The sequence below is a fragment of the Phocoena phocoena genome, chromosome 10, assembly GCF_963924675.1.
Source record: "Phocoena phocoena chromosome 10, mPhoPho1.1, whole genome shotgun sequence".
NCBI classification, from domain to species: Eukaryota; Metazoa; Chordata; class Mammalia; order Artiodactyla; family Phocoenidae; genus Phocoena; species Phocoena phocoena.
In genome coordinates, this window is record NC_089228.1 from 2,063,133 (window position 1) to 2,090,746 (window position 27,614).

Sequence of the window (27,614 nt, forward strand, 5' to 3'; positions counted from 1 at the left end):
CGCAGAAGAAGGCAGACTGTAGAGGAAGGGTCTCCTGTAGGGCTGCCCCTGGCACTTTTCTGCGTCACCGAGCCTGCGTTTCGCCCCAGGGAGATGAGCTGTGCCCCAGGTCCCTCTGGTGGGGCCGGGTAGGACTGTGTGAAAACTAGCAAGTGTGAGGGGCTGGGAACTAGGGGAGGAGCCTCAGGGCAGGGGAGCAGAGGCAGTGGGAGAGGTGAGAGGGGCTTCCCGACGGGCTGGGGCTTGTCCCTGGCGTCTGTCTAGCAGGCCCACTTGGTGCGGACAGGGGGGGGCTGGGGACCAGCAGGAAGCTGCGAGGGGAGGAAGCCAGGGCACCCCTCCAGGGCGGGCACAGCGCCTGGGGTGGGAGGGCACCGCGGGGCTGGTGGAGGTTGGGGTGGAGGGGCTGAGCCCGGTGACCCTGTGTTTCCAGTCAGAGCCTCCTGTGTGCGACTGGTACCTTGGAATGAAGCAGGGCTCCTTTGGCCTCCGTTAGGAGGTTTGGGGGCACTGGGAGGGGAGGGCGGACGTCTGATGTTTTTCTGGCCACCAGGCGGCTGCCCTGAGGAGTCCTCCCAGCCCTCAGCCAGCACCAGCCCAGGGCACCTAAGTCCACAGCTGCCTTGGCATATTTTTGCATTCTTGCTGCTTTCAGTTTTTTAACATTTTGCAGCAAGCACTCTTCTGTATTAAGAACACAGGGCGTCATGGCTGGTGTCTGGTCTTCCTGGTGTTTTCCACCTTTGTTTCTGACCAGGGGCATGATTTCATCCGTAGCCTGGGCTCTTTCAAAGAAAGAAAACTCGGATGATATCGTTAGAGGCTATATATTTTAATAATGGTGACTGTAGAAGGAAAGGAAAAGATGAGAAAAGAAGGAAGGAAGGGGGAGAAAGTCTCACCACTTGGAGGAGTTCTGATTCACGCAACGCTGGGGTCACAGCAGGTGCTTCCGTATATCAGCTAGGATGGTGCCACCGTGTGGCAATAGCACAAACAGTGAAAATTCGTTCAGCTCACCCACCTTTAGCTTTAAGAATGTTAAATTCTTGACACATTTAAAAGATTTTGGGATGTGCATTACTTAAAATTTGGGGCCTTGGACTTCCCTGGCTGTCCAGTGGTTAAGACTCCGCGCTTCCAATGCAGGGTGTGCAGATTTGATCCCTGGTCGGTCGAGGAACTAGGATCCCACATGCCATGTGGTGCAACCAAAAAAAAAAAAAAAAGCTGGGGAGCATTAAGTGAGACATCATAAACATTTTTTAATTACTCCATTTCAAAGGCACATAATTCATTTTCATATAAAATTCCACTGTGCTATCCAAGAATTTACCACCAAAGAGAAGAAATGCAGATATTTTTTAACAGCAGTATATCCTGAGATATACTTGACATACCATAAAAACCTACTGTGAGTGTACAACTTAATGATTTTAATAAATCTCCTGGGTCATGCAGCCCTCACAACAGTCCAGTTTTAGAACGATTCCATCACCCCACAAATGCAAATGGTGGCTGTGTTTTCTGGCAAAGTCCACACCCAGGCCAACACTCCCCACCGCAAACCAGTTCCAGGCAAGGCCAGTGGAGAGGCCAGTTCAGCTGGCCATCTACTTGCCCAGCACGCCCACAGCTGCCCAAGCCTCCTCCCTCTCCCCGTGCCTCTGGTTGGTGGGACGTTGGCCCCTCCTGGAGCCACCTTTCCCCTCCTCCTCTCCACCTGGTGCTGTGGGTAGCAACTGGGACAGACGTCGTTTTCTGGGGTACTGGGCTTTGACGTGTCCCCGCTTCCCAGAGCCAGCCCAGCAGGGGGAAGCCTTCCATCCCATGTCCTTCAGTCTACTTCTGCCTTGGATGGAGGCTATGTCCTTGGCTCCAACGTGATGTAACAAAGCTGGGCTCCCACACCTGCTTTCCCTGGCACTTGGGGAGCTCCTGTCTGGTGCTGTTGGGTATTTCTCATGGGAGTGGAGATCAGTAACTCTTCCCCCATCCCCGTGGGTCTGCGTTTGCCTACTGGTCCAGTGTCTTCCCCACTTGGCCAGTAAAGCTGGTCAGGGTCCTTGGGGGTCCTAGTCCTGGTGAACTTGCTTTCTGTGGTCTCCTTAAGCTACAGGAAGGCCGTCTTCCCTTTTTTACTGGGGAGGATATGAGTTTTTCTCTGCTTTGTTCACTGATGGATTCCAAGGCCTCAGAACAGTACCTGACCCATAGCAGGCATTAATCGAACTTTAAAATTACACGGAATTGAAGTTCTGCGGCCCCTTTGTAAGGGTACTGTCTGAAGAAGGCAGCGGTGTCCTCAATTCCCTTCCATCTGGGTAACTGGGGAGACTTTGGGGAATAGGTCCTATGTGATCTATTTTAAGCTCCTGAGAGACATTTGGGTCTCGCTTCTCGAGGAGCCCTGGTTCACCAGGCCATGTGGGGAACGGGTCTGCCCTAACACAGAACTCTCCATGAACCACCCTTGTTCTTCAGCTCAGGTCAGTCTTATCAGGTGGGTCAGTTGCCCCAACTGGACCCAAATCCCGAACTGAGCCAGCCCATCCTGAGACGGTTGGCAGCTGCTTCCACCACTGCTAGGCTGCCTTTTGGGCTTTGGAATCCCCCAAACCTGGCTTCCCACCAAACGGGGCTCCCTAATTCCACTCTCCCAGAATCCTGGGGTGGGGGTCACCTTGAGCACACAGCCCCACAAGGATTCTGGCCTCCTCCCCAGTTCTGTAGCCAGCTTAGTTTTTGGCCTCATGGAAGCCTTCTCTTTTCCTCCTTGTAGTGTGCGCCAGGCCTTTCCCTTCTTCAGTACAGGAAAAATGCTACCGCCTCTCCCATCCTCTGTTAGAGGGATTCTGCAGCCCCTTTGGTGTGAGCACCGAGGTGACCCAGTGGTCTCCCTTCCCCAGAGATCCATTCTAAAGGAGGCCATTCTGGACCCAACGGCTGGGTTAACAGGCTACCCTTCCCTCGAGCCCACTCCTTTCTGTGGGTCTGGGAGAGACCAGGTAGGAGAACCCAGGTTGGTAGGAGAGGCCAGGCAGCTGGCTAGTCCTAGGTGAGCGGGAGGGGCGGGGGCGGGGGCGGGGGGGGAGGAGGCGGGGGCAGAGGATAAATTGGCGGTGGGGGGCGTGGCGGGTACGGGGGTCGGTGCTGTGGGCGGGCTTAAGGGCGGAGCCGAGGAGTGTTAACGGGCTGAGGGCAGCCCTGAGGGCGCAGTCGGGATGGGGACGGGGTAGGAAGCAGAGCTGGGGGCGGAGTCTGGCCGGGGCGGGTCTGAAGGTGGATTCTGATTGGGTCAAGTCTGAGGGCGGAGTCTCATTGGAGGCGGGCCAGAGGCAGTGCTGAGGGCCCAGTAGGCCTGGGGGCGGGACCGAGAACAGCGCTGGAAGAGTACGGCCGGGGGCGGGCCAGGGGCGGTGCCCAGCGCTGCCCTGAGGGCCGGACTGGCCTGGCGCGGCGCGGAGGGCCGGGCCAGGCGAGTTCGGGGCGGGGCCGCGGCCGCGGGGTCTGGCCGGCCGGGCTGGCCGGGGCGGGCCGGGGCGGGCCGGGGCGGGCCGGGGCGGGGCGGCCGGCGGACGGTGGTGCCCCTTCCCCAGGTGTTGCGGCGCTTCCACGTCGCCAGGCGGCCCGCGGCTTGCGCGAGCCCAGGCCGCCCCAGCGTCCGGAGCGCCGGCCCTTGGGCTCCCGCGGCCATGGCGGGGCCGGGCCCGGGGGACCCGGACGAGCAGTACGATTTCCTGTTCAAGCTGGTGCTGGTGGGCGACGCGAGCGTGGGCAAGACGTGCGTGGTGCAGCGCTTCAAGACAGGCGTCTTCTCCGAGCGCCAGGGCAGCACCATCGGCGTGGACTTCACCATGAAGACGCTGGAGATCCAGGGCCAGCGGGTCAAGGTGGGAGGCCCGGCTCGGGGCCGCCGTGCAGCCGGGCCCCATGGCGCTAGGGGTCGGCCAGGGCCCTGGAGGGTCTCCCCGGAGGGGTCGGGGTCGGGGGCCGCGGCGAGCACCCGACTGGTCCTTGGGGGCTGGGGTCCCCTCTTGCCCCCTGTCCGAGCAGGCCTGGGCCTGGGCGTTGGGGCCGGCCTCTGGGCGCAGAGCGCGGGCCTCGGGGCGCTGGGGTGCGCGTGCTGGGGGGAGTGCGGAGGAGAGGCCCTGCCCTCCGAGCTACACGCCGGGGGACTTTGCTCCAGAATAGCGTCTCCGGTGCCTGGCGGCAGAGCGCCTCGGGTGCGGGCACGGGGGGCGCCTGGCAGGCCTACCCCCGCCCCACCGCGGTCGAAGGCCCCAGCTCGGCCCTCGGGGGGGGACCCCAGGCAGAAAGGGACACCCCCACGACTAGGAGGGACCAGGAAGTAGTTGCTTCTAGGACCGGAGGGCCAAAACTTTTTGTCAGAATTTCCGGCCTGGCCACGCCTCCCTGCAGTCTCTTTGTGGACCTGGTGGTGGAACTTTACTCGGCCGGGGCGGCCCGGGTCCCCTCCCCCAGCTGCAGCCCGATAGGAACTGAAAACTTCACGGGCCCCGGAAGGTGGGGGAGAGGACCGAGGTTTGGCAGTGGCTCCGCACTAAACCGGCAGGATGTGGCTGCCACAGAGTCCTGGCAGTGGTCAGATAACTAATATTTGTGATTAGTGAATCAGTTTCTTAACCTGGGTGTCAGCTCTCCCGAACGGAGTGAGAGACCATTGTTCTTGCTCGGGAACTTGACTGAACTGCGCCGGACGGAAATCCTTTCCCCTCTTTGGTGGATTTGAGTTCCCACCGACTCCGGGACGGCTCCTAAGAGCCCTGGGCGGGGCAGCACAGGGCCAGGGCATCTCCTGGTATCTCCGTGTTTTCAGGTGGAGCCGGGTGATTGAGTCCCGTCAGCCCCGATACCGTGGCGCCGGGCCTCCCTGGGCTGCTGTGGGCCTGCTACCGGTTGGCTTTTGGCAGGATGCTTAGCTCTTTATTTCTGCAAAATTGGGATAATTTCTCCCTCCCGACCCAGCATGGAGAAAACGTCAGCCAAAAGCCTTTCCATGCACACGGTGCCTTTGGAGTTGATGTGACAGGGGAAGCGGAAACTCCCTGCCAGAAGGGTTGCTTTTTTTTTCTTTTCTTTTTTTTAACAGTGTTTTGGGTTTCTCTGTGTTTTGAGTCTCCTTAGGATAGGAAAAAAGAACAAGGTATGGCAGGCAGCTTTGAGTCATTATTCGGGACCACCCTTTGGAGCAGGTGGCGAGGGAAGGCTGTGGGATGGGGTCCACGGATAAGTCTGTGCCCTGAGACGCTGCCAACAGCCACGGGGAGGTGGCGAGTTGAAGGATAGGCGTAAACAATCGGGCTGCCTGCTCCCCTCCCCTCCCTTCCCCTCTGCCCCCCTCCCCTTCCCCCTCCCCTCCTCTTCCCCTCCCCTTTCCCCTTCCCCTTCCCCTCCCCTTTCCCCTTCTCCCTCCTCTCCCCTTCCCCCTCCTCTCCCCTTCCCCCTCCTCTCCCCTTCCCCCTCCTCTCCCCTTCCCCTTCCCCTCCCCTCCCCCTTCCCCTCCCCTCCCCCTTCCCCTCCCCTCCCCCTTCCCCTCCCCTCCCCCTTCCCCTCCCCTCCCCCTTCCCCTCCCCTCCCCCTTCCCCTCCCCTCCCCCTTCCCCTCCCCTCCCCTCCCCCTTCCCCTCCCCTCCCCTCCCCCTTCCCCTCCCCTCCCTTCCCCCTTCCTCCCTTCCCCCTTCCTCCCTTCCCCCTCCCCTCCCTTCCCCCTCCCCTCCCTTCCCCTCCCCTCCCTTCCCCCCTCCCCTCCCTTCCCCCCTCCCCTCCCCTCCCCCTCCCCTCCCCTCCCCTCCCCTTCCCCTCCCTCCCCTCCCTCCCCTCCCCTTCCCCTCCCTCCCCTCCCCTTCCCCTCCCTCCCCTCCCCTTCCCCTCCCTCCCCTCCCCTTCCCCTCCCTCCCCTTTCCCCACTCCCGGTGCTGACGGTGGTCAAGGAGGGGCTGGGTGTTCCTGTTTACCTGGCGAGATAACCTGTGCAGGAGCCCTGGATGCACTGTGTACCGAGCACGGGTTATGCAATGCAGGGCAGGCACTTCGGGATTTCTTTTCCTGCTAGTCACCTTCAGATTGTTCTACTTGGGAGGCAGCCGGGTGGTTCTGGGATCAGGAGAGCAGTGTAGGCACGGTAACCCCCCTAAGAGTTAACAGTGGCCACCCCTCTCAAGAGTCTGATGTGTGCCAGCGGTTTTACAGATGTGTTCCTGTGATTCACCCCACCTCACACGGGGCAGGCTTCCCCAGGCACACAGCTGGGAAGTGACAGACCTGCAAGTTTTCTTCCAGCTTTTCGGACTCCAGGGCGTTGGGGTCTTTCCCTACACCAGACTGCTGCTTCTGATTGCGTGGAGTGGGAAAGCCTGTGCAAGTATCTACTTCTTGATCTTGCAGCCAGAGAATCCTGAGGCCCAGGCACTGAAGAGGCCGTGAATTGCAGTTGGGTGGGTGGGGTGAGAGGACAGCCGCCCTGGCCCTGGGTGCTGGGCTCTCAGGACTCAGCGCGGGCAGGTCATTTTTCCTCACCCATAAACTATCTCTGGGGTGTCTTCCAGCAATGTGATTTTTTTGAAAGTCAAGTTTATTGAAGTTCAGCTTATACACAGTAAATGTGCCTCATTTCAGGTGTCGAGTTCTGTGAATCTTGACAAACCTTTGCAGTCCTGTCACCACCACCACATTCAGAGTATAGATTCCTTCCATCAGCCCGGAAAGTTCTCCTGTGTCCCTTTGTGGCAGCGTCCTCCCTTCACCCCAGGCCCTGGCAACCACTGATCTCTTTTCTGTCCCTGTAGTTTCAACATTGTGGTTGTTAACTGGAACCTTTGAGGAACCAGAGTTTGTCTTTGTTGTTTCTGCAGAAAGCATGTTCACATCAGGGATTTAGTTTAAAACCTTCCCAGGCCTGTCCGGGGTCCAGCAAAGCATCCAGCAGGATCTCAAAGCCACCTGTCCTGTGCTTGCTGGCTCTTGTTAGCTCTTGAGGAACCTCAGAGAGAGATCACCTAGTGCTTTTCCAGCTGCTCTGTGCTTGGGGAGCTGCGGACTGAAGCGGGGAGGCCGAGAGACCGCAGGGTCAGAAGGGCCTTAACTAGCTTACTTTTATCCAGTTTTATATTGAGGTTCCGCATGTCTTTGAAGAGTTCTGCTGCTAAAAAAATTAAAAGTGGGGAACATCACAGATTGAATTAAATCCCTTTATTTCTATAGTCACTTCCTCTTGCGACCAGAATGACATCCCAACAGCTGACCTGGAGAGCTGGGCTCCTGTCTGCCTCGGCCACTTCATCTCCCTGCCCCTGCCCCACACTCAGTCCCCAGCCTCACTGGCCCTTTCTGTCCTTCCAACATGCCTGCCTCAGGCCCTTTGCATCTGCTGCCCTGCCTGCCACATTCTACCCCCAGATCCCCATGTAACAGCTGCTTCATCATTCGGCTGTCACTGCACAGGTCACCTCTTCAGAGAGGCCTTCCCTGACCTCCCAGCCCCTCCGTCCCATTACGGGGTAGGTTCATAGCATTTACGAGGACTTGACATTCCCTTGTTTGTGGTTCTCTCCCGTACAGTTTCCGCTCCTTGAAAGTGGACACCGCCTTGCGTACCTGTGAATCCCCACACCTACAATAGTGTCAGACACACGGTGCTCACTACCTGTGTGTTCATTGATTTTTATTTATAGGGAGGAAGCTGAGGCCACAATAAAGGAAGTGACCGACACGCCCAAGGCCCCACACAAGTCAGTGGCAAAACCAGGCTTTGAACCCAGGGTCTCCCTGGCTCCTAGTTGCAGCGCCTATTTTTACACTTGACTACCCTTCTGAGTCCCTCTCAGTTCGTAACGATGACCCTGAGATCTGCACGTTAATGACTAGCGAAAAGACAACCGTGGTCACCGCACTTGGAGAGAAGCGTATGGAGTTGGGCATCTTCTAGATTTTCAGGAATGAGGGTGGAAACCCCAGGGAGTTTCAGGGTGCTGTCAGCTAACAGAGCATCAGGCAGCCCTGGGCAGCTCCCGTAGCAGCCCTGCTGGTGGGAAGGCTCTGGCCGTGGCGTGGGCCCCCTGGCGGCCCTGTGTGAGTTCACTGGGCTCTAGCTGTGCAGGCTGAAGCTGGGGGCAACTCTGGGAGCTGCTGGCCTCTCAGCGGTGATGTCTCTGCAGGAGAACCCTGGACTAGGTGTCCAAAGGTCTGCTGCAACCTCATCCTAGCCCTGGCCAATTCCTTGTCCCTTCTTGGAGCCGCGGGCTTCGTCCTTTTTGAAATGGAACGAATGATCTTTGCTCTGCCTACTTCTCAGGGTTGTTGGACGGCTATGGACATGCTCAAAATAGTTAAAAATTCCCCTTGTATGTTTTTGGATAATTCCTCCACATGGTTCAGAATTTCAAAATTTCAAAGACATAAAAGGGCGTACCGTAAAAAAAACCAACCACGCGCCTTTCCATTTCTGACGCCCTGTAAGAGAAGGCAGACAATGCGACCCATCTCTCGTGTATCTTGAAAGTGCTATTGTGAATAGAACCAAAGAATTACAAACATAAGAGATTATGTGATTGTTGCTGTTGTTAGCATTTTCCTCCCTAGGGATTATTATTAGGATTATTTCTTAACCTGCCCCTCCCCACCTCACCATCCCCGGGGAAATCTCAGCCGGTTCTAAATCCTGAACGCATCCGAGTTCTGCTCACCCACCCTTATCTGGGACGACACAAAGGCCTGTTATGTAAACTGGTCTGTGCACCTCACAGGGGACGCGCACATGGGTCGGCCCTGAACAGCTGCGCCCCTTTATTCGGCCTTCTGTCGGGGTCACTGTCCCCATGCTGGGAAGGCAGCCAGGGTCCTCCCACACAGAGCTCAGTCTCTGCCCTGGGGCCCGGGCTCCACGTTGCGGGACCTTGCGCTCCATGGCTCTCCTGGTCCGAAAGTGCTTCTTTTTTTTGTTGTTGTTGCGGAGCACAGGCCCCGGACGCGCAGGCTCAGCGGCCATGGGCCAAGGGCCCAGCCGCTCCGCGGCACGTGGGATCTTCCCGGACCGGGGCACGAATCCACGTCCCCTGCATCGGCAGGCGGACTCTCAACCACTGCGCCACCAGGGAAGCCCAAGAAATCTGTTCTTGATGCCGGTGACGATCATCCTCACGGCAAAACGAACCTGCCTCCTGAGGTTTCTGCCAGTTCCGAGGTAGCACGTGCTGTGGGAGATGGTGGAAAGGGGGCCAGTGGTAGAGCCTCGGGCCCCAGGTCACAATCTTGGCTTTGCCGCCTGGGGCACGTCGCATCACCGCTCCTGATCTGTTCACCTGTCAACCCCGAGCTTAAGGACCTGACGCACAGCAGAGCATCAGCAGGTGGGAGCTGACACGGGCGTGGGTCCCCAGAGAGAGATGGTGGCCTGGGGCTCGGGAGGCTCAGCTTCTCAGCCTGGCTGCCCAGCTGCCCTTGTGCACTGATCTGCTTCCCCAGCTATGAAATGAAGGCAGAATCCCCATGTCCGTGCCGTGGAGGGCCGCTGTGTATGAAAAGGCGAGCCCACTGGGGTCACAGGGGGGTGGCATCGCCCAGACCGGGCCTTCTCACAGCTCACGGCGTCCACCTGCCTTTTTTCTTTGCTTCCATCCCTTTGGTGTTTCGGCCTGTTTGCGTTTTCCTTCCTTCTGTCAGCCCTGTGTGGCCCTTGCAGAGAGGCTTTGGGCGTGAGGGATCGTGAAGCTTAGTAGTAAGGGGGCAGCCCTCCCTCCCTGAGTCCCCCATCTCCTGAGTTTTCACCACTGTTCTCGTGCTCTGTTCTACCTGGTCCTTGCAGCCACCCGGTGAGACCCCATTTCACAGACGGGGAGATGAAGGCCATGTGTGGCAGGTCTGAACCAGAACCTTGCCTGCCAGCTCCTCGTGTGGCGCCTTTTCCTCATTGCTGTTCACGCCCTCTACCACTACCAGCTGCCACACGCACGTGTGTGAGCTCATGCGCGCGTGCGTGTGCGCACACACAGACACGTGCATGAACACACGCATGGAAAGGTTTGGGACCAATGTGCAATCTGGGCCGTCGTGTATCACTTGCATTTTACGTTTTCTAACATTTTGATTAGCGGTGTCTCATCAACATACTAATGCCGTCTGCTTGTTAAACAAATCCTTATTAATTCAGATTAATTGGCAGAAGTGGTGCTTATGGCCAGTGTGAACAAAAGAAAGCGCCTGCCTTCTAGAATGGCCTACGTAATGCTGGGGTTTTTTTTTTTAATAAATTTATTTATTTATTTTTGGCTGTGTTGGGTCTTCGTTGCCGCGCGCGGGCTCTCTCTGGTTGCGGTGAGCAGGGGCCACTCTGTTGCGGTGCGTGGGCTTCTCATTGCGGTGGCTTCTCTTGTTGTGGAGCACGGGCTCTAGGCGTGCGGGCTTCAGTAGTTGTGGCTTTGCGGGCTCTAGAGCGCAGGCTCAGTAGTTGTGGCGCACTAGCTTAGTTGCCTCGCAGCATGTGGGATCTTCCCGGACCAGGGCTCGAACCTGTGTCTCCTGCATTGGCAGGTGGATTCTTAACCACTGCGCCACCAGCGAAGCCCCGTAATGCTGTTTTATTGAACGTACAGCCAGTGCTGGTAGGTAGAGGCGTCTGCAACCTGCTCTTGGGATGTAGTGAGTCAGGACCATTAGTCACTAGCAGCGCCCTTCTCCGTGGGTTACATACGCATCCCCTCCCTTCTTACCTGTCCTGCTTGGCCTTGCAGGCCTCCCTCTCCTACCCCAGGAAGAGGTCAGAGTAGCCCTAGACCAGGTATGTGACTTTCCACACAGGTTGTTTAAAAGGCGACAACCTGGAGCTTAGATGTGTCGCTAGGACCTGTCCCTCTCAAAGTGGTCTCCTTGGGAAATTGCATAAGTATTTCCGGATGTTGGATCACAGGGTGGGTCTGATGACTCAGAAGGGTCAGAGGCCACTGGAGCAGAGCCTGCCACGCTGTCAGGAGGCCTTTGGTCCCAGATGAGATCTGACTGTGAAAGCAGAGTCCAGGCTCACGTCAGGCCGGGCCTTGCCCGAGGGCAGTCGCCATGTGTGGGCGACAAGGTTCATCCTGATCCCAGAGGCCTGCAGCGGTGACCTCCACCTCACGGCGGACAGTCGGTGGGTCATTTCCCTTCCGCATGTCAGTTTCCTTGGGCGCCATGTGAGGAGGCTGGACCACATCACTGAGGGATTCCATTTTCCTTGAGGAAAGTTCCTTGTAGTTTCAAGCCAGGTAGTCCCCACCTCTGCCTTTTTTTATGTCTGAGAAGTGTAAAAATCAGATTTTTTTTAAATTAAAAATACTCTTTATATTTTTCAGTGAAGCACTTTTATTGTTTTGGCTGAACTTGTTTTTTACTCTCGGGTTTTAAATCTGTAGTGGGGACACGAACAGTGGATGATTTCATGATGAAAAAAATGGATCACAGGATAAACTTCAGTTTGCCAGCTATGAATTGTCAGTATCTGCCATGTTTGCATTACAGATGAAATACATGGGAAAAATCAACCTTAATATTGAAATCACAAGGTAAATACCTCAATGTAAACTCCAGCTCTGCGGTCTGCATCAGGTTATTTTCCCCAGAATAAGCTCTTGACCAGTATTGGCCGAATGAAGGAGCGAGTGAGGGAGAGGGCGGGACGGGGGGCGGGGAGAGGCGGAGGGGCATGTCTGCGCCGGAGGTGGGTCCGGAACCTCAGCTTGCAGAGTGGGGTCCATGCAAGAGCCGGGGAGATGGAAGGCCCCCGTGTGCTAGGATGCCTGGGGCAGTTTGCTCTGTGTGTCTGTACGTGTGTATGTACATCAACACGTTATTGTTTTGCTTTACGTAAGTCAGCCTTACCTGACCGTCCTGTCCAAAGTAGTACTCCACCAAGTTCCTTTTTAAAAAAATCTTTATTGAGATATGATTCATATACTGTGAATTCCCCCATTTAAAGTGTACAATTCAGTGTTTTTTCCTGTTGTTTTGAATACTCACCAGGGTCAGCTTTAGGATATTTTCATCACCCAGACAGGAGCCTGGTAGCTATCAGCAGTCATGCCTGTTCCACTCTCCCCCAGCCCATCTCTGTGGAGCTGCCCCTTCTGGACACACGTGTCCATGGAACCACACACTGTCGCGGGGTCCTTGGGTCATGTTTTTGAGGTCTGAGTTACTTTTCATCCCTTCCTCGCCCTGCTTAGTTTTTCTTCCTAGCACTCCGTCCACCCCCCAAGTCACACTCACCGTGTCGTTCTGTGCGTCGGCCCCTGACACTGTGCCTTCCCCGTGTGTCCTGGCAGGTGAGTAAAGCACTCTCTCCAGGTGAATGGGATATTCCCATTCATCCTCTCTGAACTCAGTAGGTGTAATCAATATGAAAAGTCCCGTGTTCCTGAAGCTCTGTGGGATTTGCTTGTGTTGCATTGATTCATTCCTTCTTGTCATTCTCCCTGTTCTCCTCTGGAGGTTGCGCAGGGCGGGAGCTGGGCTTAGGGTCTGGCCTCTGTAGTGACAGCGTGTTCTGCTGTTCTGTGTTCTGGCAGCCCGTGCCCCACCTTCCAGATCCCTGATTTACTTTTCAGCTGCCTCTATTCCGATGTTCATTTCATCTTTTAGTTTCTGTATTCTGACAATTACGTTTTTCATTTCCAAGATCTCCAGTTGGTACTTGTTCCTATCAGCAATATTTTCATTCTCAGGATATTATTAACACTTCTATTTTTCCCAATTTTTCACTATGAAAAAGTTTAAAAATATAGGAAAGTTGGAAGGATAACATAGTGAGCCCCATATATGCTCTACATAGATTTAACAATTGCTTGTGTTTTGCTGCATTTGCCTTATCTTTTTGTATGTGTAATATAAATTTTTTTATTTGAAAGTAAGTTGCAGATGGCATGATACCCCACCCCTGGATACCTCGACATACAGCCTTTTAAGAATAAGCACAGTGTGTTATCATACCTAAACAAATCATTGTTTCTATAAGCATCTACTTAGTCCATTTTTAAGTTTCCCCAACTTCCTCCAAAATGTCTTTTATAGAGTTTTCTCCCTTGAGCTGGAGTCCAGTGTGGGTTTAGACCAGAACGATGCCTCACTTCTGTTTTGATGACTCATGTTTTTTAAGAGTCGCTTTCTGGATTTGTCTCCCGTTTCCCTCGTGGTGTCTTTTCCCTTGTTCCTCTATCCTTTGAATTTTCTGTAAGCTGGGGGGTTGAGTTTAGAGGTTCAGAGACACTCGGGTGGAAGGGTTTTGGCGAGAATGACTCACGGGTAATGTTTGCACCCACACTGCCCCATGGCAGGTGGGACGTGATGAAGGTCCCCCGCTGGAGGTGAGGCCAAGTTTGATCTCCACTCACATTTATTGTTAAAGATTCCTTTTTGCTCCATTTTCCTTTGTTTCTTGGGTTATCATTTAAGAGCCAGGGCCTTGAGCTGGGCTCTTCTGTCTGGAGCAACAGACAAGTTAAGTTAGATGAAAAGGGAAAAACACCTGAAACTTAGAAGGTGCTCTGTCGAGCTTAACTGTGGTTGTTGGCTGGAAGTTTCCATGTGACACCCAGGACAGAAACTGCACGTCAGTGGGTTCAGGGTTTGTTCTGTGAGTACCTCCTCCCTCCCAGGTGCTGTTCTGAGTACCTACAAAAGGAAGACACGTGAGATGTGCCCCTGTGCCTCGGAGCTCATGTCTGGCTTGGGGGACAGACGTGCAAGCACCTAAGGAGCGTGAGTGCCGTCCATACTGCTGCTGCAGGGACTGAACTGCCAAACCAGGAACCGAATCATGCGGCCTTACAAGCACACGTGTGTTTACTGTGGCCGTAGCAGGACCAGATATCTGAAATTCGGAGTGTTCCTGCTTGGGTGCCATGCTGTCACGGGGCTGCTTGCCTGGTGCCCAGGACACAGACGATGCGCAGTCCTCTTCCCGGGCTTGGAGCTGGGCGTTGAAGGAGGACAGTTCCCAGTGAGGAAAGACAGGGGCTGTGCTCCAGGGCTGTGTTCATGTGCGGCCCCGGAAGCGGGAGAGGGCCTGGTGTTCATCCAGTCAGGGGAAGTGGGACCCCGTGGGGCGTGGGAGCTGCCTTCCTGTCATGCTGGAAGGTATGCTCTGGGCCAAGGAGCGAATGGGTTGGCTTTGTCTGATGCTGGGTGGCGGCCCAGCCGCAAGTCCTGGTCCGGGTGCTGCGGCCCCTGCTCTTGACCTCCCTGGGGGGCACAGATTGCTGCCTGACGTCCTGCCTGGGTTTCGTCCCCATGTACCCCATTGTGCCTGAAGGGGCTACAAGCAGGTAAGAGGCCACCTGTGAGTCCCACCTTGGTCGCCAGCACAGGGCCACCGGCTTCCCAGGCCCTCCTCGCTGTACCGGGAGCTCAGGCTGCCCACATCCCCCATGGGCGGAGGCTGGGCCTTTCTTCCCACCAGGACTGAAGGACAGGCTGACTGATTCCTGCAGGAGGAGGGGGTTTCATGAAAAAAAGCACAGGACATGGTCTGTGGAGGAGCCGTGCACACAGCGAAGGGCACAGGTTTCGGAGTTAGACTGAGCTCTCCTTTCCTGTGCCCTGGGACCCGTCTTGTAAAAGGCTCTGAGATACTCCTGCAGGGCTGCCTGAGGATGGAATGTACCGAGACAGGGAGCTCCGGCACAGTCAGCCTGGAGGGGCTCACAGCGCGTCTGTCACCTTCATCACCCGGGTTCCCACCACTGTTCGCAAGATGCTGGAGGTGAAACACAGATGCCAGGAAGCCATCTGATCACCCTTGGTCCCCTGGCTGGTGGAGCAGGGCGGGGAACCAGGGGTCCCGCCTCCCTTCTTCCAGTGGTGGTGGCTCTACAGGGAGAGCTGCATGGTGACAAGGGACACAGAAAGTTGCCTCTGACGCTGGGATCCTGAGCAGTCATGTTTCGGGGGCGGTAGGAACCTGGGCCCAGGAATCTGTCCGCAGCCCTTGTCAGCCGCTGGGAGGCGCGTCTGTGTCAGGTCCGCACCCACCCACCCCCCCCCCCCCCCCCCCCGCACCCCCGTCCGGTGTTGCTGCCCCGGTTCTCCTCACTTAGGCTCCATCCCCTCCGGCCTGTCTCACCCGCTAACACATTGGAGGTTTTGCAGGGTCTCACCGTCGCTTCTGGCAGTGCACCTGCCTCTCCGCCACGGCTTGTTTTCAAGCCCGGGGCTGAGCTCTTCCCTGAGGACTGAGGCAGAAGTGACAGCGGCTGGCCGGGGAGTAGCTTGCAGACCACCTCCTGGTTCAGACTCCCCACATTCCGAGACACGATGAACAGCAGCATGGGGGCTCGTATTTGGGTCTCTCCAACCAGTTTTGGGAGTTTTGTCTTGAGAACTAATTTTTCCAAAGTCCCTTTCTGCTATGAAGAAGCAAGGAACTTCCCACTGCCGGCCTCATCCTGTGGGAGAAAGGCTGTTCAGATAAAATCCTCTTCTGTTTCCATCGGGAGGGATGGTGCTGGACAAAGGTTCTGGGACCTGAATCGCCAACGGTGCAGTTGATTTTATTTATTAGCTTTATTTAACCTACTAAGCAGAATTGACTTCCCACCGGGGCACATGGGGACCCTCTCTGGAGAGCAGCCCTTGCCCCGCCAGCCTCATCTCGCTCCCACTGGCCTGACCGCAGGACCTGCCCTCAGAGGGCTTCCTTCCTGGTCAGACGCCTGCTCTGCGCCAGGTTGCAAAGGAATGAGATGGGGTCTGTCCCCACCAGAGCCCGTTTTTTGTTTTATTTGTTTTTTAATTTTTGGCTGCGTTGGGTCTTCGTTTTTGCACGCGGGGCTTTCTCTAGTTGCGGCGAGCGGGGGCTAGTCTTCGTTGCGGTGCGTGGGGTTCTCACTGCGGTGGCTTCTCTTTTTGCAGAGCACAGGCTCTAGGCGCGTGGGCTTCAGTAGTTGTGGCGCACGGGCTTCAGTAGTTGTGGCTTGTGGGCTCTACAGTACAGGCTCAGTAGTTGTGGCTCACAGGCTTAGTTGCTCCGCAGCATGTGGGATCTTCCCGGACCAGGGATTGAATCCGTGTCCCGTGCATTGGCAGGTGGGTTCTTAACCACTGCGCCACCAGGGAAGTCCCCAGAGCCCGTTCTTGATGGCGAGAGGCAGAGTTACAAACCAGGAGCCCCGCACATACAGCCCTGGGCCAGTTCCCACCGTGAACCGTTTCGTTTGGCCTGCTCAGTGGTGATTTGCTGGTTTGTTTTTTATTGAATTTGCTTTAGGCAGGATATCCTTTTCTGTCACCTTGCTGCATTTTATGTTCCCTTCCTGGCCCCCAAAGACACCCAAGTTTGGGACAGGTGACATCCTCTGTGGTGTATGCTGTCATAGAGGCAAGAGTAAAGGGCTGTGGACCACGAAGAAAAGAAAGCTGAGTCTGCTTGGTGTGGGGCCCAGGCCTGTGCATCGGGGAAGCTCCACTGACCAGGTGACCTTGAACTGGGGCCCTGATGGTTAGGTAGGAGTTCACCAAAAGGTCAAGAGGAATGCAGTCTATCCTAGAAAAGGAGATAATGGCAAAATGGTAACACCCTTCATGGGTGTGGGGACCCAGAGGGACAGTGTTAACTGGGAGTTGTTAGGTGTGGAGCTTAGAAGGGAAAATAGCCTCGTCCCTCACCTCGATACCGTACTTCCCCTTGAAATTCCCACCCCACATGTCTGAAACTCACCTGACTGACCCCTGCGGAGCTGGAGGGGGGCAGCTGCCCTCTCCCGAGCGTCCGTGCTCTGGAAGCACTTTTCCATCCTGGTCGGGCCTCAGTCCTACCCTCTGTGCCCCAAAGGTGCTTCCGGACTTCACTCTGGGTATCAGCAGCCCAGAGAATTCCCCCCAAAGTCAACTGTCAGATGAGACAGCCTGGCTGGGAAGGTCAGAGAAACTGGCGATGCACCCGGTGGGAGGTGGGTGGCAGGCGGGCGTTGGGGAGGGGGCTCGGGTGTGATCCGTGAACGAGGCCCCCGTTTGTCTGTCCAGTGAGTGCAGGTGGAGAACTTCCAGGTGGGGAAGGAGGTGGGCGGGGGTGGTGGCTTCAATTTGGCAGGCAGGTGCTCGTCCAGCCGATGGACCGTGTATTCATCGAGCACCTTCTACCTGGCTTATGCAGAAAGCCAGCCAGACACAGCCCCTGCCCTCAAGAGTCCCACGTGAGGTAGGGACAGTAAACATTTAAGAAGTGTGCGTGCACGCCTGTGTCCAGCCAGGCGGTGCAGAGGCTGAGGCGGGGCCGTGGGGTGCGGGGCTGGGATGGCGAGGGTCTGAGACAAGAGCGTTTCAGGCAGGGGCCTTGATGCGGCCTCCTGGGAGCTGGACACGCGGGGTGGGTGACGGCAGGAAGTCGGGGCCTGTGGGGCCTGCAGGCGATGCGGAGGGCTCGGACGACGCACTTGAGGGTGGAGGCCGGAGAGCGGAGGGGCTGCAGGATCTCAGCCGGGTTCTGGCGGCTCCACAGTGGCTGCTGTGCGGGGCATGGGCCGGGCGCTGGGCGGGTGGAGGCCGTCCGCAGGGAGCCTGGCGCCGGCTTGGCTGTGATGCGTGTGAAGGAGCGGGAAACGCAGAGCAGAGGAGCCTCCACACCCGTGATTTCCTGGGCGCTGGGCTGCTGCCGAGGTCTGTGCCGGGGAGCAGGCAGGCAGATGGGCTCGGACCCAGCACGATGTCAAGATGCCTTCCTCGGCCAATCACTGCACCTCCAGAGCCGGCTTTCTCCTCTGTGACGTGGGGCTCACGGTCTCTGCCCACAGCCCCGTGAGACCCCGAGCGAGGCCGGCACCCGCCGCGGGTCCCCGCACTACCCCTGCACAGGTCCCCACTGCGTCCACGCGGCACTTCTGCTCTGGTTTCTAATTTTCTTTTTTTTTTTTTTAAGTTTTTGGCTAAGTAATTGTGGTGCACGGGCCTAGTTGCTCCACGGCCTGTGGGATCTTCCCGGACCAGGGATCGAACCCGTGTCCCCCGCAATGGCAGGCGGACTCCTAACCACTGCGCCACCAGGGAAGTCCCTGCTCTGGTTGCTAAGGCAGAGCCCGGGCCTGTGCTGCCCAGGAGATGGCTCAGGACGATGCTGCTCTGCTCGCCTGGGTCTCCGGTAGCTCAGGTGTCTAAGCCTCATTAACCTTCTCACCAGCCTCCCCGGGGCCCTGCCTGGTGGAGGAGCTGTGCTTGGCTGCCTGGAAAGCGGGGCCGCTCCCAGCCTGGCTTCACCCAGCTCTTGGCACACAGGGGGCATTCGGGCCAAGCCATAGGGCCGCCTCTGTAGGACCGTCCTCCACGCAGCAGCCGGCAGCTTTACAGACATAAGTCGGGGCACGTCCCGGCAAGAGTGTGCGCGGAGCTCATCTGTTTCTAGAACAGAGAAGGGAGGAAAGGTTGTGGAGGCTGCATTCTCATGTTGGTCCCTCTGTGGGCAAGTGGGGCTTGATCGGGCCCGGCATCCCCTGCCCTGCACTGGCTGAGTGTCAGTCCATAGGCTGGCGGGTCCCTCTCATCTGGGACCCGAGTCCCGAGTGCTCAGTGGTTTGCAGCGGGCCTCCCGGGCTAGGATCCGGGAGGCTCAAAGGCTGTTTCTGTGCGAGGCTGGTTGCTGTGACAATGGCTGGAGCACAGGGTGCTGCTGAGACGTGCGAAGCGGAATGAGAGGCGTCTGATACACATCCCCTGCTTCGGACGATCTGCCGCCGTCTCCCACTATGGTGAAGTAACACCCACCTCAGGCTCTGGCTCTGGCACCGCCGATGGCCTCGCCTTCTGGGGTGCTGCTTTGCTGCCATCTGGCCACGCTGCCCTTGCTGTGTTTCCAGCGTGGCAGGCTCTGTCCTGCCTCTGGGCCTTTGTCCCCTGCGCCTGAACACTGTCCCCACGACTGGCAGGAGCCTCAGCCCAGGGGCCACCTTCTGTGAACACCCTGGGAGGTGCCATCCGGGGAGGCCCTCCCGTTACCTTTGCTTTCTTCAAGGTGCTCGTCCCCCCTCTCTGCAAGTGTCCCACTGGCCTTCTTCTCCTCTGCCTCCTTTTAACTGGAAAGGGAACTCTGTTCCTGTTTCACCCCCTGCAACGTTGCCAGTCCTTCCAACCCGGGCTGGGCCATGGCTGACGTTCAGTTCGTACTGAATGAACAAATGTGTGGTCGTGCACACAGCCCGGTGTGCCTTTCTTTGAGCCCTTTACGTGTTCCACTTTGCATTAAAGCTCCTTGGCGTGTATTAAAAACGCCAGCCCCAAATGATGCCAGCTCAGTAGTACCGTTAAGGGGACGCGTTTATCCAGCCCCTTCTCTGCGCTCGGCTCTGAGCGCACTGAGTCTATCATTCACCCTACGGCACCTTTTTTGACAGATGAAAAGTGAATTAGGTTTTAGCCTGCAGGCATGAAGGTGGGAAGTGACAGGACTGGTTCAGGATCTCAGGCTGCTGGCCCGCGCACTGACCCTGCTTTTCTCTTCCCCTGGCTCTGATGTGGGGAAATAGGATGAGAGTATTTCCAGTCATGAGAAGGACCTACTTTCCAAAAATATTTCCTCCATTACTGCCCAGATTTCACGAGTTGGTTGACCCAGATACCGTAATCTGTAGCTATTGTGTTGGGTTTTTATTTTTAATTGTTATCGGTTACACTTGTGTATGATGGTTCAACAAGGCTTGGTCTCCGGATACTCCCCTCTGCCCCCAGCCTCTAGGGGCAACCACTTCCGGCTCTTCTCTGTTTCGCCTTCTCTTGCTTGTGTTGCTACCCCTCCTCCCCCAGGTACACGCATCATCTATTGACTTCCTGCTTTGGAAGATGAGGGTTTAACTCTCAGCACTACCCTAGCCCCCATCACACACACGCACGCGTGTGCACGCACACACATGCACACACACACACACACACACTTTGCATCCTCCCAGTAGAGGTGTGTGGTAATGTTGATTAGATCAGCATTAAGTTCCTTTCAGTTCTATTCGCAAAACATAGCCCCAATTTGATCACTTCTCCCTAACTTCACTGCTACGACTGTGGTCTTTTACCTGGATTATGGCCACAGCCGTCTAACTGGGCTCCCCGTTTCCGTCCTTCCTCTCTTTTTTTGGCTGCATGGCTTGTGAGATCCTAGCTCCCCGACCAGGGATTGAGCCCGCGCCCTCAGCAGTGAACCCATGGAATCCTAACTACTGGATCACCAGGGAATTTCCTGTCCTTGCTCTCTTTTGATCTGTTGTCCATACAGTAGTCAGAGTGATCCTGTTGAAAAATAAATTTGATTGGCTCAAAACTCCCTGGCTTCCCCTTCTTCACTCACAGTGAAGGACAAAGTTCTTGCTGTGGCCTCCAGGGCACTGCATGGTCTGGCCCAATTCCTCGGTCATCCCTCATTTCTTTCTCCCCTTTCACTCTGCTCCCAACACACTGATCTTCGTGCACCAGTCATGTCTCTGCCTCAGGGCCTTTGCACTTGCTCTCTCTCTCTCCCTGGAATGCTTGTCTCGCAGGCATCTGCACAGCTGGCTAACTTTCTTCAGATCTTTACCCAACTGTTATCTCAATGAGGCCTTCCTATCCAAAACGTCATTCCTCACCATACTTGATAACTTCTTCCCCTGCTTGTTTTTTCCATCTTATCACTATCTAGCATACTGATTATTGGATTACTTATTTTATGATAAGTATTTTATTTATATTCTGTATTAACATATAAACAAATATATATCCGTATTACTTGTTATTATCTTACGGTAGCACCCGTCTCCTGCCCTAGACCATAAGCTTGAGCCCAGGAATTTGTGTCTGCTTCCTCTGCTCTCGCTGGTACCTAGAACGTAGAGCAGGTGTCCAGTAAGCGCTGTTGAGATGGCTGAATGAACACATTCTGGTTAGTGAGAGCTGTTCACGGCTGAGCCATGTAGCACTGTCTTTCATTCCCCGTGCTCCCTAGTTTTTCCTGGTGGTCGTGATCATCTTGTTTCTGCATGGGGTCTATGTATTTGCCATTAACTCGGCTCCAGATCCTCCCCTAACTGGCACACTCACCCTCTCCATCTACCCCACATACTGTGTAATTGTCCCCGCAATGTCTTGCTGCCTCTCAGTTCCATCTTCTTGAAGAAGTCTCTCCCAGAGCGTTCTTAATTTCTGTTTTAGATTTTCTGTGGCTAGAGGAGAGAATATTCTTCTCACAGAAGAATACAACCTTCTGAGGTTCATTGAGGCTTATCTTAAGATTTAAGATCTTATTTAATCCAAGATGAAATACTTGGTATTGATTTTTCTTCAAGTTCACTCATTCTTTTTTCCTGTCTCCATTCTGCCATTAAGCTCATCAAATGAATTTCCCACTTCACTTACTGTACTTTTCAGTGCTAGAATTTTGACCCTCTTAAAATATGTTTTTAGAAATAATTTCCGTTTCTCTAACTGAAATTCCCGATTTGCCCACTTAGAGTGGTATTTTGCTCCAGTTCTTCGAACATATTTTCCTTTAATTCTCTGATTATATTTAAAATAACTGCTTTAAAGTCTTTGTCTACTAAATCCAATACTTGGGCCATTTTGGCCTTATTTTCTATTGACTGCTTTTCTCTCTTGGGGTCAAATTGTCTTTTTTTTTTTTTGCATGTTTAGCAGGTTTTTAATTGTATACTGGAAATACTGGTTGATACTGGCTAGTGACTCTGCATCGTGTTGGAAGGGCACTGATTCATGTCCTAGTAGTCAATTCAGTGACTGACTGATCACCTTGAACCTGTGTGGCTTGTCTTCACGTTCTGTTAGGGCAGAGAGGTGCAAGTCTGACAGTGTTTCTCTAGCCTTTCACCTTGACAGAACGCGGCCTCCAAACCTGAGAGCTTGGTTTAGGGTTTCTTGGGCAGGTGTCGGGAGGCCTGCCTCTTGCCGTGGTCCTCACTCGTAGGGCACAGCCCTCCTGATGTCTCAGCTCCATATCTGGGTCCTTCGCAAGGCGCTAAGGAGGCCTCTTCCCCGTGGCTGGGTTGGAAGATCCCCCAGCACTGTTCAGCCTCCACCTCTGGTGTGTTCTCACCCCCAGAGGAGCCGCTCTCTGGTTAGAACCTGGGAGCCTCACCCTGTGCGCGGAGCCCGCGGGCTAGGACCCACCAGGGCCCCTCCCCCCAATCGCTCCTCATTCCAGTCCCACTAGCTGCTCCAGGCTCCATGCCCTGCTTGGAGTCTAGCCCCCTGTCCTGTGGTCAGAAAACCGTCCCCAGTAGAGTGCTGGCAATTGTGAGGCGCCTTCCATGAGTTTTGCTTCTTTCAAGGATTAGGGTCTTGTGCTGTGTTGTTTACATTCTGAAAACAGTAGCCTCCCATGTTTTTCTCAGTCTCCCGGTTGTTTAAGGAGGGAGGTCTCGAAGGCCACTAAATACTCTGCCAGAGCTGGAGGCTCCCAACCGGCCGCGTCCTGGCTTGCGGCTTGGCTGCTGTCTTGGGATCTCCCTACCACCCGGGGTTTCCCTTCGCCTCTCTTTTGAGTTGAATTCTCTTTCTGGATCCCCATTTCCTTCGTGTTGGTTGATTTCAGCAGCTTCCTTAGAAAGGGTGGCAGGAAGGTAAATTTTTTGAGGCCCCTATGTCTGAAAATGCCTTTGTTAAACCATCGCACTTGACTCAGTGATTAGGTGGAGAATTCTAGGCTGGAAATTATTTTCCCTTGTAATTTTAGGCATCGTTTCATTGAATGTCTAATGCAATATGGATCTTTTCTGTGAAGCCTTCAAACCAGTTTTTCCTTTCTCTCTTTTGTTTTCCCTGCAACTTTTTAGGGTCCTTTCTTCCTCACTGTTCTGGAGTTCCCACGGCCAAGTGTCTGTGGGTCTGTTTTCCTCCATTGTGTACTTAGTGGGCCTTTTCAATCAGTTCTGGGGAATTTTCTTGAAGCATTTCTTTGATTTTACTATTCTTTTTTTCCAAAACTCTTACTATCCTGATGGTGGACCTTCTAGGCTGGTTCCACAATTCCTTTTCTCTCTTTTCCATCTCTTTGCATTTTTTCCCCCTACTTGGAAATTCTTCAAGTTTATCTTCCAACGCTTATGTTGCATTTTTCATTTATGTTATATTTTTAATTTTCAAGAGCTCGTTTTTCCTTTCCGAATGTTCCCTCTACTTAAAATGAGAGTGTTCTTTTATCATTTCATGGACCTTTTCTTATCTCTGAAAACACTGATGATTATTTTGGAGATTGTTTTGAGAAACTCTGCCTAGTTTCTTTTTCCGCCAAGTTGCCTTTTCCCGTGTCTGCTTGGCCTCTGTGTTTGATGCTCCCCTCTGGGGTGCGGAGGGGAGTCCTAGGTCGTCTGGATCCCAGGCTGGTGTGGTGCCGAGGTCCCGCCTTTCATGTCACCCCTGCGTGAGCTGTGCCCCGGGGCCTGCTTCCTGGAGCCTCTCACCCTGCAGAGCAAATGGGACGTCTCAGGCCGGGGGTTTGGTTTGGCGAGTCGTGGCTCAGAGCGTATCAACCGGTGGACCCCTCTTGTGAGGCCCAGGAAGAGGTGGTCACCTCCACAGTGCCAGGGCCAGAAGCCCTGCCCGCAGGAACTGTCTGAGGCCTCTGGGTCTGTCCCCACCCTGGACGCCCCTTGAGAACGGGATAGAGAGGCACCCAGAGCGCTTGTGCCAGTGGAGGAGGGTGGATGGCCTGCGGCTCAGGATGTCATCTTCAGGGCCCCGAGGACCTGTGGTCTGCGGAGCAGAGAAGGCAGGCCCTGAGCCGCTGAGAGCCCTGGACCCGCCCATTCTGGTGCCCTCCGCGGCTCAGCCTCCTGGCCCGGGCACAGTGACCATCCAGGTTGGCCCCTGGCCCAGCTTCTGCCGCCCTACCTGGGGTCTCTGCCGCCATCGTGCTGCTGCTGCTGGAAGCCAGGGATGCTCCCGCCCCGCCGGGCGCCCATCCAGGCAGGCCTGGCAGCGGCCCTGATGGGTGCTGGTGAAGTGAGGACCTGGGCGGGAGGAAGGTTGGGACCGGGGTTAGGGTTAGCAGGCTGCGCCAGCTGATGGCAGAGGCCGCCTGAGAGGAGCCTCCCCGGGCCGTCCCTGCCCAGCGTGAGCATCTTCCCTGGCGCCGCTGAGGCAGAACAGAGAGCCCGAGCGCTGGGGGCCTCCCGACGGTGGGGGCAGCGGGCACTCACGGCCCAGAGGGGCAGGCAGTAGACACGGCGCCAGCAGCGAGCCTGGTGTCCAGGGCAGAGAGGATTCGGGGTCCAGTGTGCTTCCCGCCACGGTGCAGAACCCACCCCCTTGTCTTGGGACTCTGGAGGTGGAAACGGGGCTGCCCGCCTCCACGTTGCTCCCCCCGTCCTGCTCAGGCCGCTGAGTTGCCTTCCAAGGGCTCAGAAGGCCCCTCCGCTCTGTCCACCTTCGGGCCCCTCCTACGTGGGGCCTGCCGAGCTGTGGCCGGTGGCCTGCCCCCGAAGCGGCACTTTGGGGGTGGGTCTGGGGGCTCGGCCTCCCCGTCCCCTGTGCTCGGCTGCACCCCCGGGTTCACGGGACCCCTGTTCCTTTAGCTGCAGATCTGGGACACGGCTGGCCAGGAGCGCTTCCGCACCATCACCCAGAGCTACTACCGCAGCGCCAACGGGGCCATCCTGGCATACGACATCACCAAGAGGAGCTCCTTCCTGTCGGTGCCTCACTGGATCGAGGACGTGAGGAAGTACGCGGGCTCCAACATCGTGCAGCTGCTCATCGGTGAGCGGGGGCCCCTGCGGTCCGCCCGTCTGTCTGTCTGTCTGTCTCAGTCTCTCTCTCCTTTCTAAACAAAGGGCAAACAGAGCACAGAGAGGGCTGAGCTTGGCCAGGTAGGAGCGGAGCCAGGACCATGATCTAGAAAATTCGGGGACTTCGCTGTTGGTCCGGTGGTTAAGACTCTGAGCTTCCACTGCAGGGGGCACGGGTTCGATCCCTGCTCAGGGGACTAAGATCCCACGTGCCACGAGGCGCGGCCAAAAAAAAAAGAAACTTCGGATCCTGCTAATCACTTGTAAAGTTACAGTCAAAGTGGAAATGAGACGACGCAGGCCAGGAAGCCGTCTCCACGTGGCCGCACCTTGGCCCAGGCTAGTTCGGTCTTCATCATGTGTGTTCTCATAACCCTGCCTGCTCCTCATGTGTCAGGGACGGGGCCGAGGGTCAGAAAAGTGAAGTCATTTATCCCGTGCACATAGCCTGTGAGCATGTAAACGTGGCCGATCGTGATTCAGTGGCCTGCTCTGTCGGCCACCCTGCAGGGGGTGCTTCTCAGGCGTCCACGCTCCTCCCAGCCACTCTGAAGTCTTGGTGGAGGGCAGACGCCGGCACCACCCGCAGAGCATCTCACTCGGAAGCACTGGGTGGGCCCACGCGTGTGCATTTCTAACAAGTTCCCGGGTGACACAGTGATCCCACTTTGAGAACCGACGCTGCAGGGGGTGCCGTGACCTCCATTTTACCTTTTCCTCCTGCATAAACTTCTCGGGCCTGGATTCAAGAAGCTTTGGACCATGTGTGTGGTCCCTGGGGTGCTCGTCCCAACAGGCTGATTCCTCTAAGGTGAGCAAGTGCAGATGGGCCTGGACTGGGGTGTGGGTGCTCTAGGCGGACTGGACTCCCCGGGCAGGAAGGGAGTCCTCCCTACGTGGCCTGATGCTCCCCTTTCATCCAGGACTTTTTTTTTTTTTTTTTAGTTTTTTATTATTTTGGCCACGCCGCTCGGCTTGCAGGATCTTAGTTCCCTGACCAGGGATCGAACCGGGGCCCCCTGCAGTGGAAGCGCAAAGCCCTAACCACTGGACTGCCAGGGAATTCCCAATCCAGGACTTTTAAAATAAAACATTCTATCATAGAGCACTCTATACAAGGACGTAAAAGGAATAGCGTAACAAACCCCAGATTCAGCAGAGCCGGCAAGTCCTGTCCACGGTCATTTCAGCCCTCGGCCCCTCCCCCGACCTCATATTATTTTGAGGCAAATCCCAACACCAAATGATTTCATTTGCAAATGTTCCAGCATGAATCTATAAAAGATACAAACACTTAAAAAATATATAATAACAGTACGCTTTTCACATTTAAAACGTACTGACATCTCCTAATACAATCAACTTAGCTGATCTGTGGTCAGATTTATAATTGCTCATAAATATCACATGTGGTTTTCTTTTCAGTTTGTGGAAATCAGGATCCAAATAAGTTCCAAACATTGAAATTGGTTGCTGCATTGTTTAAGGTTACCGAAGAAATTGTAGATTTTTTTTTTCTCTTTTTTTGGCCATTCTGCGTGGCTTGTGGGATCTTAGATCCCCGACGCGGGACTGAACCTGGGCTCTGGCAGTGAAAACAACAAGCCATAACCACTAGACCGCCAGGGAAGTCCCTAGATCTTCACAGATGCTTATCTATTTTTTTGTCCCTATAATCAGATTATAAAAGTCAATCGCTTAGAGACTTAAAAAAAATTCTTGTAGAAATTGGACCAAGGAGCAAGTGACCAGATTATTTAAAACATAACGAGACATCTCACACCTCATGGGAGAAGGAAAGGTGTGCTCTCAGGGGCAGCTGTAGTCTGTGCTCTCATTATCAGAAAAGCAAAATAATCAAAACCCACAATCTTACAGAGAATTTAAAAATTCCAAAGGAAAATATGAGAGCATAAATAATCAGAAAAATGACAAAATTTTAGCCAGAAAAAAATAGCAAGGCCAGATTTCTTTAACTTCAGCATTGGTGGAGTGCCCGCTAGGTGCTAGCTTGTGTCCACCGTGTCATTTAATGTCTGCTCTGCAGAAGGTGGTGTCGTAGATGGGGGGCTGAGACTCAGAGATGGAGTGAGTTACCCGAGCGTCACACAGCAGGTGACGGGAAGCTGGCGTCTCTACCCAGGTCTTCTTCCAGCTCTAAGCACCGTGTTCTTTTCACCAAACCTTCCCGCTTCTATTTCTTAGGAAAAAGCAATAAAATGCACAAGCCCCTGGCAAAGATAAGGAAGAGATGAGATGAGGGACTAAAGGATGGAATAAGAGCATTAAAGGTAGACTCTCCCGGCTCGCTGCCTTTAGCTGTAGCCGCGCCCACCTGGGCCCTGGGCCTCACCACTGCCCCACCTCCCCGCAGGGAACAAGTCGGACCTCAGGGAGCTGAGGGAGGTGCCGCTGGCCGAGGCGCAGAGCCTGGCAGAGCACCACGACATCCTGTGCGCCATCGAGACGTCGGCCAAGGACTCGAGCAACGTGGAGGAGGCCTTCGTGAGGGTGGCCACGGAGCTGGTCATGCGGCACGGGGGCCCTCTGCTCAGCGAGAAGGGCACTGACCACATCCAGCTGGACAGCAAGGACATCGGAGAGAGCTGGGGCTGCGGGTGCTGACCGGGGTGCAGGGCAGGCAGGCGGGGCTGCCCCACCTCCTCCCGCCCTGTGGCCTCCTCGACCAGCCCTCCAGAGCTGGCCTCCAGGGTGCCAGCCAGATAAAGGCCTGGAATTACCCCGCCTGTGGCCTGGATGCTTGATGGGAGCACTGCCCTCCAGGAAGGAAGAAGCAGGATTCCTCCCACGGGAGGCCCTGTTGGCACAGGGTAGGGTGTGGGGCCCTTCCTGCCAGCCAGCTGCTGTCCCCGCCACA

At 55.4% G+C, this 27,614-nt stretch overlaps 1 protein-coding gene across 1 annotated transcript; it reads left to right on the top strand.

Moving 5' to 3' along the window:
• The first annotated feature begins 3,695 nt into the window (after nt 1–3,695).
• Nucleotides 3,696–27,361, top strand: RAB43 (RAB43, member RAS oncogene family). The gene is made up of 3 exons (XM_065886060.1): nt 3,696–3,893; nt 24,524–24,707; nt 27,111–27,361. The coding sequence occupies exons 1-3, from the start codon at nt 3,696–3,698 to the stop codon at nt 27,359–27,361; spliced, it is 633 nt and encodes a 210-aa protein (XP_065742132.1).
• The last annotated feature ends 253 nt before the right edge of the window (nt 27,362–27,614 follow it).